Source organism: Eleginops maclovinus, chromosome 20 (assembly GCF_036324505.1).
Source record: "Eleginops maclovinus isolate JMC-PN-2008 ecotype Puerto Natales chromosome 20, JC_Emac_rtc_rv5, whole genome shotgun sequence".
Taxonomy (NCBI): domain Eukaryota; kingdom Metazoa; phylum Chordata; class Actinopteri; order Perciformes; family Eleginopidae; genus Eleginops; species Eleginops maclovinus.
This window is the reverse complement of record NC_086368.1, coordinates 1,178,289-1,187,118: the sequence shown is the minus strand read 5'-3', so window position 1 is coordinate 1,187,118 and position 8,830 is coordinate 1,178,289. Positions and strand designations below refer to the sequence as shown.

The following is an 8,830-nucleotide window of genomic DNA, read 5'->3' as shown; positions in this document are numbered from 1 at the left end:
TATGTTGTTCTGTGTCAAACAATAATTTATCACCGAATCATTTATCACCGTCTCTTACATTGTCCTACCTGCAAGTCTAACATTCGCTTCATTTTGTGTATTTGCACATTCGCAGCACATAAGCATTTTCCAATGTCCGTACATCTGTATCTGTACATACCCTGCACATGCATACTCTCCGTACTTGCACTAACTGTAACTATCTATTTTGTAAATACTACATGATGCCTCTACATTCCACTTACATGTTTACACTTTGATTAGATACTGAAATGCATTTCATTACTTTATATTGTGTAATAACAATGATGCATGTAATCTAATCTAAATATTGCCATTTCTAATTATTTCTGTCATTATGTAGCTGCTTCAGGACTTTGAACTGATGTTCGGTGAGGGGACGGCAACCAAACTAATCGAGAAGTGGGGAACTTTCCTGAACCCAAGATCATCAAAGAGGCCAGGAACCTCACCAAGACAGCGATGTTGCAGTCACTCATCAATTCCGCAGAGGGGAGCTTGGATGGACAGGGAGGATCAGAAATCACCAAGTTTATAAAAAATGGCGGTTTGTTAATTTACAGATAAGTATATATTAAAACAAGATTGTGTATTTCCATGACCCTGTGAACATAAACACTGACCTAAGCCGTAAGAGATAAAAGATGAAGTCAAATTCTGTAGTATCATGCAGTGAAAACATTTACTTACAGCGTGCAGATCACCTCAACGTTTCCCCTTCCAATATTCCCCAGCCACTGTTTTCTGTGAAGTTTATGGGGGGGGCGAAACTACACCACGTCAGAAACTGCTCAGACTGGAGAAAGACGCCGGTTGGTAAGTAGCAGTCCTGTGTTTTCAACATCAAACATATGTATTTAATGTAGCATAGCCTTGTTGCGTAGATGTTGATGGGGTTAGTTAGGCTACTTTTACCCTCTCTACATTGTATTGTAAACTCCGTCGGTAACGTTCGAGTGAGCCGGTTGACTTAGGTTAAACGTGGGGTGAGCTTACCATCAGCTGCCTGCAACACTATGGCATATTCATTTTAGACAAACGTTTTTTCTCTCAGTAAATTGACCTGCACATAGAATTTGTAATCTACTTCTGTAAATGCCATTTTGTACATGTAATAGGTTATGTTAACCACAGTATAACAATCAATTTTGGATGAGGGCAAAGTGTGTTAGCCTTGACGCTAACTACTACACAATGAGCTTGAGCTGGCACGCTGGAAATCACTCTCCCTGTAGACCTATCGGGTAATTCTATTTGGAGCATTTGTAGGTTTTCACCATCTAGCTAGATATTTTTCCACTAAACGACCAACTTTTGCAATATATTGACGACGATGGACGATTGTAGCTTTAAAATTTTATGTTAGACGTGCATAGATAGATGTAGTTAGCTAATCAGTATCACTGACTTCAAGGTTCAGATGCATTTGACTGCAATACCACGTTAAGAACTTGGAAGTAATATAGTTGATAACGAAATTGAAATGACACATTTCAGACTGTAATTGCTTGTTAACACTTTGCGATGTATAGGGTAGTGATGATTTAAGTTGTTCTGCCCGGGTTGGTGACGTTAGGTTAATGTACCAAAATGTTAGCAAGTTAGCTTGACAACGTGGTTTCTGCCCAATGTGACTTTAACATAGCATTACCAAAATGTTAGCAAGTTAGCTTGACAACGTGGTTTCTGCCCAATGTGACTTTAACGTAGCATTACCAAAATGTTAGCAAGTTAGCTTGACAACGTGGTTTCTGCCCAATGTGACTTTAACGTAGCATTACCAAAATGTTAGCAAGTTAGCTTGACAACCTGGTTTCTGCCCAAGGTGCCATCATTTGCAAGATGTTATGTTCTCGTGCTTAATTTGTGCCTGTCTGAAACCAGAAATAGTCTTGAGTTATTTCAACAATTGCTGAATTGCAAAGAAAGTCATTAGGAAGACTGAAGGTCAGCTAACAAGTTTATTTGCACCCCCTAAATTAGCCTATTGGTACCATACTCCGTGAGTGTTTATTAGACAATTACGTTTTCTAATAACTTTGCTCTGATTCTTCAGAGAATATTTTGATGGATATTAACAGTTATTCAACCTTCCTTAAATTTTACAGAAAATGCTGCTGCGTGTTTCGTTTGGTGAGAGCAGAAGTACATAAAGCTGCCTGAAGTAACATTTGGTGATTTCTTGAGAGAAGGTAGGCACTTAATTTGGATTGAAAGTAGCCTAATTTGTTCAAGTTGCAATTTGCATATTGCAATTATTTCTCATCAGAAATGTTTGTGCACTATTTATTTATTTTACTTAGTGAGTATTAAATTTAACATCGATGAAGATAGACGGTTGGACATCAAGATCCATGACCAGTCCAACACAGAGGTCGACGCTGAGGTTTTTGAGGAGGTCGTTAAAGAGTCTCAAGGACCTTTCCTTGTTTCATTGGCCAATGAAGCACTGGTAATTGCTGACTACTTGCATATGACTGTACACACACATGGTTGAAGTGGATGTATTGAACTATGAAATTGCATTTATATTTCTCAATGCTCAGGTAACCCTCAGTCCACGTCATCTCCACGCTCTACTGCATCTGAAGACACAGTGATCCTCAACTTCTCTTTGTGTGACCCAGCTGAGGAACCAGTTGCAGCCGGAGGAAGTCAACCTAAAAGGCCTTGCCGCATCAACTATGAAGCAAAAGCTGTGAGTAGTCAGTGTGTGCGTGTGTGGAGTTTGAGTCACATTGTTTAATTTGAGGTGCATCGTATTTGTATCGTAATTTCCAAGACATTTTAAAAATACAATACTGCACATTTGATCCCTTAGCTAATTGAAAAAATCTTGACGACAAAGCCTGGAGGTGACCGTATCATGGAGGAGTATGCAAAAACAAAATCCATTACAGATTCAACCAGAAGACAGCTAATCAACATACTTACCGCAGAGATGACAGAAAACATGGGTAAAATAGATTCAAATACGTTATCATGAGACATTGTTTAAACATTATTGCAATTGTTGTTTAGGTTATGTTGTTCAATGCTATCTATGAATGTTGATTGTTGAATACACCAGGACATCTCCGCCCCGGAGTGTGAGAGTGATGTATGCACAGGGATTGTCGCTCTGTTTCCATTCTTGAAGACCCATCTTCACAGAATGGCTATGTAAGTAAAGGTTTTGAAATATATTTGCCCTTCGAACTGCTGATATCATATGAATGTATATATCACACTGTGCATACATTATACATAGGATCATTACTACGATCCTGAAAGGGGTTCAGGATACCTTGCATGGCGGTTGAAGACTATTCAAAGAAAAGCTGCAGAGGGAAAGAGGTCCAGCAGTTAGTAGATCTCCTAAAGGTAATATTTATCATGAGGTGGAATTATCAACCTGTGAAATGTGTTGACAGGAGGATATAAAACTGTGTAGTTTATAAAGAGTAACAACAAAATTGTCTTTTTCTAAAGTTGGTGGTCAGGCCATGGGCGTACTAGACCCTTTACTGCCGACCAAGTCCTGACTGACGAGGAAGTGGAATCCGCTATCGCTGTGTTGAGACACACTGCTGATGAGTACACCATCCGTGAGAAGATGAAAGTCACTTTCAGTTATCGCCATGCCATGGTCAATGATAATGACAAATCAGCAGAGGTCTTCTCAGTATTTCCACGGTTCCTGGACACACCAGGACTGGTATGGCATCTACATTCATTGAATACTGAGACATATTGTAAAATGTAGCACAAGGTACCAATTCCTCCTTTTCTTCTTTTTTTCTTTTTCAAACTACAGATAGAACAGGATTTCAGACTTATGTTTGGTGAGCAGACTGCCAACAATTTCCTGGAGAGGTGGCCTACCACTTTCAAAGCAAAAGTAATTAAGGAAAGCCATGGACTGGTCCCCTCCACAGACCTTCTTGATTTGATGCGCAACGCTGAGACATCTACTGAAGTCGAAAATGGTATGTCTTTGAATGTTAAGAAGCATGTTGCTAAATATATTGAGGATGGTGGGAAATTATGGCATAATGTTAACCTGCTACTTGTTGGCCTCTAGGCTGGGACAGTGACATGTCAACCATCATACTGCTGCTACATCTGCTACCGCCATCCGCACAGGGACGAAAGAGGCCAGGGAAGATCTCAGCATCTCATGCAGTAGATCACCTCATCAAATTCCAAAAGGTACACTACACTAATATTTAATAATTAATCAAACATCAATTTCTTCTCAAATTCTTGAATCCTTTAATTGTTTGGAGTGATCTCATGTTATTGTTTAATTTCTAATAAATAGTGTTGTTGAATGTGTTTTGTTACAGACGGGAACAAGCGTGCAGCAGCATCTTGACACCATAAGTCAAAGCAGTCAGCCCTACCTCCTTGCTCAGGGACCCACAAAAAGCAGCATTACCTCCTTCTTCATTGCTATCGACAAGCATGCACTTCCATGCAAAGCAACCAGCGCAGTCGGAGCCCTGGATGAACTCTTTAAGGCCCACTACGTCTTTTGTACATCTTACAGTCCTGTGTTGAATAATTTCTTCACTTTTTTGCAAACCACCATTTACAGCATTGATGTGGGGGAAACGAAGGAAACGCCAAGAATCGCAGAGTTGCGAGTGCGAATGGTGCGTTAAACAATGAGGTGCTTTCTTTGCAGCAAAGAACTTGGTGAGGCAAAAATCTTATAAAGCACCTCAAAGTTATACATGGACTCTGTACAGGAAAGACTCTTCATCTTAAATGTGGCGAAGTGGGATGCTCACGTTTTTTTAATAGTTTTTCGGGTTTTAGGAAGCATCTTAACAAGTCCCATGTGAATAGTGGTTTTAATGTTGTTGTTGAAACTGAACCACCACGTTGTCAAAGTGTTCTAAATAGTGATGAAAGTCCTGCAGAAGAGCCATATGAGGCTGAGGTTGAGTCAGAGCAAGCGTTATCCTCAGAACATCTTGTAAATAGTTGTGCCTCTGTCATTTCAGATCTTAAGGCAGCAGGTGTAGCCCAGTCTGTTATTAATTCAGTTGTGACCTCTATGGAGGATATTGTGCAGGATATACATGAGCATGCTAGAGAGTCAGTCATCCAGGGTGTTTTTCATGATCAAAGAGGAACTGAATCATGCAAGAAAGTTGAGGGATGTTTTGACCAATTAGAGAATCCATTCACAGCTCTAAATTCAGAATACAAACAATCAAAATTTATGACCAGCAAATGGGAAACTGTGGAGCCAGTGGAGCTTGTAATTGGCTCAAGATTTGACTTGAGGCTCAACAAAAAGACAGGAACATATGACCAAGTAGTAGTTAAAGACAAATTTATGTATGTTCCAATTTTAATCGACATTAAACTCAATATTTAAAAGTGAACATGCCAGAGAAATGCTCAAAAGCCCAAATATAAGTGATTCAAAACTCAAAGATATTTGTGATGGCTCTTTCTTCAACACTCATCCTCTATTTTCAACAGAGAGACACACTGTACAGATTCAAATGTTTTATGACGATTTCGAGATTGCCAACCCCTTGGGGTCCAAGAAGGGAGTTCATAAAATGGGTGGTATTTATTTTACTTTAAGGAATTTCTCACCGAAGTGGAATTCTATTTTGGCCAATATACATCTTTGTGCCTTGTTTCATGCTCAGGATATAAAGCGTTACGGTTTTAGTGCTATTTTAGATCCTATTGTTTGTGATCTCAAACAGTTAGAGAGTAATGGCATTGATATTCCATTGTATGGTGGTTGTGTTCGTGGCAGTGTTATACAGGTGACTGGAGATAATTTAGGCCTACATAGTTTGTTTGGTCTGGTTGAGAGTTTCAGTGCAAGGTATTGCTGTAGGTTTTGTTTAGCCGAAAAAGAGGACTTCCAAACTGAATTCTCCGAAGAGTCTCCCAAAATAGTGTTGCGTACCAAAGAGGCCCACAGTGCTCACTGCCAAGAAATGGCACATAGGCCTTCTCTTCCTTATGTATTTGGCGTGAAGAGATCATGCTTACTAAATTCACTTACATATTTTCACACAACCGAGAACTACTCAGTTGATGTGATGCATGATCTTTTAGAAGGTGTGGCCCAATTTGAATTAAAGCAGCTGTTTTTTTATTTGAAAGAAAAAATTACACTGGCAGAACTGAATTCAAGAATTCTATGTTTTGATTATGGATTTACAGAGAGATGTAATAGGCCAGTGGCTGTGAATTTAAGTGCAGAGTCTAATGATTTGGGACTAAACGCAATTCAGTCATGGTGCTTGCTGAGGAATGTTCCCCTTATATTTGGAGATTTGGTAGCCTCTACAGACCAACACTGGACCCTGCTTTTATTGTTGTTACAGATCGTCAACATTGTTTTCTCGCCCATTTTATCTCAAGGCTTATGCGTGTATTTGAAACATTTGATTGTTGAGCATCACACACTGTTCAAGGAGGTATATCCTCATAAAAGACTGTTACCAAAACATCATTTCCTGATTCATTACCCTAGATGCATTCAGAAAATAGGACCTGTACTCCATAGCTGGTGCATGCGATATGAAGGTAAACACAATTTTTTCAAGACACAGCTTAAGTCCTTTAAAAATGTCACCAAAACATTGGCCAAAAAGCACCAGAATCATATGGCACACAAGTGGCGATCCTCAACAACCTTCCTTCGCTTGGACATTGGTCCAGGAAAATGTGTCTCTTTAAATATGATTAAAGGTGGTTCAGTGATTGCTATGCAAATGAAAATGTCCAATTGTGATAAGGTTATTAAAGTGACGTGGGCTAAGCACAATGGATATGTATACCGCCCACACCTGGTCGTTTGTGGTGAAGTTGAATTTGAAATGCCACTGTTTTACCAGGTCGAATCGGTTGTGATTATACATGAGAAACCGGTGCTGCTCACCATTCCTTTATTTACTGTAGCTTTTAATGAACATTATTTTGCTTATGAAGTGACTAAGACAAAAAAAGAATGTGTTGCCTTTAATGTTGATGATCTGCCTTATCAAAGGCCTTTTGACCTAAAAATGTCATGTGGGGAAAATGACACAGCAATGTACATTGTCCCATACTGTTATCTCTAATCAGGCAATAAAAGGTGTGATACAGTACCCGATTGTGTGTATTGCCTTATATATTACAGCAGTTAAGAATTATTACTATTTCATTCATATAAAATAAAAAAATATATACACTTAATACGCACGTAATTTAACCATATTTAGAGTAGAAAACTACTCTATGTAGTGAAATAAATTTACTCTGACAGTGTAAACATCACAGTGTAAAAATATATACACTTGTGTAATTGAACCATATTTAGAGTAGAAAACTACTCTATGTAGTGAAATAAATTTACTCTGACAGTGTAAACAGATCACAGTGTTAAATGTTTTTACACATTTCATTGTTAATTTTGACACAAAATGGAGTAAAATTAACTCTGGAAATCTTACACTGGCTATAGAGTAAAATTTACACTAATTTCGAGTGGGACCAAATGTTATCTGACAGAGAGTTAAATTCAACTCTTAAGGAGTAAAATTAACACTAGGTTTTTTACTGTGCAGCACGCTTGACATGCTGAAGTAGTGCTGCACGAGTTGGAGGAATGGCTTCATAAGGCCTCTGTTTCTGAGCAAACATTTCCAGTCTGGCATCATCTACACATGCAACTGTACTGGACCTGTCATACATTGTCACCACAAACTTCTTGAGGACCTCCAGATCATCATCACCTACTGTTGGTGGGTACTAAGCTTGGCAAAGACATCAGATGCCTCAACTCGCACATCCCAGGTTTGCCATGCAGACTTTTTCCCTTTGCTGTGGAAGCCTGAAACAACATCGCAACATGTGAAGGCATGAAAGAAGAGTATTCCTTTGTTTTTTTCCAGTCCGATAGAGGTGTAAAGGTCATGTATAGGAAACCACCTCAGGTTGCATCCTTGACCAAAGGACACCCACAACTGCAGCAAACCAATCTGTTGAAGGAGAGGCATAACACTGATTGCTATGATGAGGACATCTGTGTCACTGGCCTTAACCATCAGGAACTTGCTCCCCTCCTCCACTGCATGCCTGGCATGTACAAAGATGCGTGTCTGCTTCCTCGTGACTACATGGTGCTATCCCATCCAAGCTGATCGTGTCGTTGCAGGCAACATCTTCATCTTTGGTCACGATGACCAAGTTGGGTGTAGAGAAGTGCAATCTTGTCAGCCAGGAACCTGAACAGCTCCGTTTGTAAGAAATGATAATCAATATTATGTGTAACTACAACACTGTCTTATTTTGAAACTGTTTATTTTGTAACCGGATGTTGTTTTTAGCCTCAGATAGCATGTAGCTAATATTGTATTGTATATATGAGTAGAGGGAGAAGGACGCGTGGAGTTACATGCTAAACACACCGCCTCTACCTCTCATTGATGCTGCAATAATACTATTGCATGTTTAATAACTGATAAACCTCAGAAGGATTGCATAATAGAATATCGTACGTGGAAGTTTCATGACTACGCTAACAAGATGGCGATGGTGACGTCATAGGAGGACCCCCCCCCGACGACGTCAGCCAATAGAAGAGACCGGGAACACCCATGTGACGCCAAGGGGCCAACAGGATCCAGCTCCCGCTACCAGGCAATGACAGAAGACAGGGCTGAGTCTCGCAAGAGAGATAGCAGTGATGTTACGCTAACCTCAGCTTCAGGGCTTCTCTTCTTGGAAGCACGGTGGGCTGGCCAGGTCATGTTCACTGCCCCATCTGTCTCTTCAGTTGCATTGACTTTTTCCAGCCACTTAT

General features: G+C 39.8%; 1 protein-coding gene across 1 annotated transcript; it reads left to right on the top strand.

Moving 5' to 3' along the window:
- Positions 1–3,515: 3,515 nt before the first annotated feature.
- On the top strand, positions 3,516–4,705 carry LOC134882212 (uncharacterized). The gene is made up of 4 exons (XM_063909820.1): positions 3,516–3,718; positions 3,818–3,989; positions 4,085–4,212; positions 4,350–4,705. The coding sequence occupies exons 1-4, from the start codon at positions 3,617–3,619 to the stop codon at positions 4,665–4,667; spliced, it is 720 nt and encodes a 239-aa protein (XP_063765890.1). The 5' UTR covers positions 3,516–3,616; the 3' UTR covers positions 4,668–4,705.
- Positions 4,706–8,830: the final 4,125 nt, after the last annotated feature.

What these genes read in the sequence shown, in the direction of transcription:
- LOC134882212 (XM_063909820.1), top strand. Translation starts at nt 3,617, where the DNA reads ATGAAAGTCACTTTCAGTTATCGCCATGCCATGGTCAATGATAATGAC. An exon ending in ATCTACTGAAGTCGAAAATG is followed by an intron (nt 3,990 to 4,084) that starts GTATGTCTTTGA and finishes GTTGGCCTCTAG; the next exon opens with GCTGGGACAGTGACATGTCA. An exon ending in ACCTCATCAAATTCCAAAAG is followed by an intron (nt 4,213 to 4,349) that starts GTACACTACACT and finishes GTTTTGTTACAG; the next exon opens with ACGGGAACAAGCGTGCAGCA.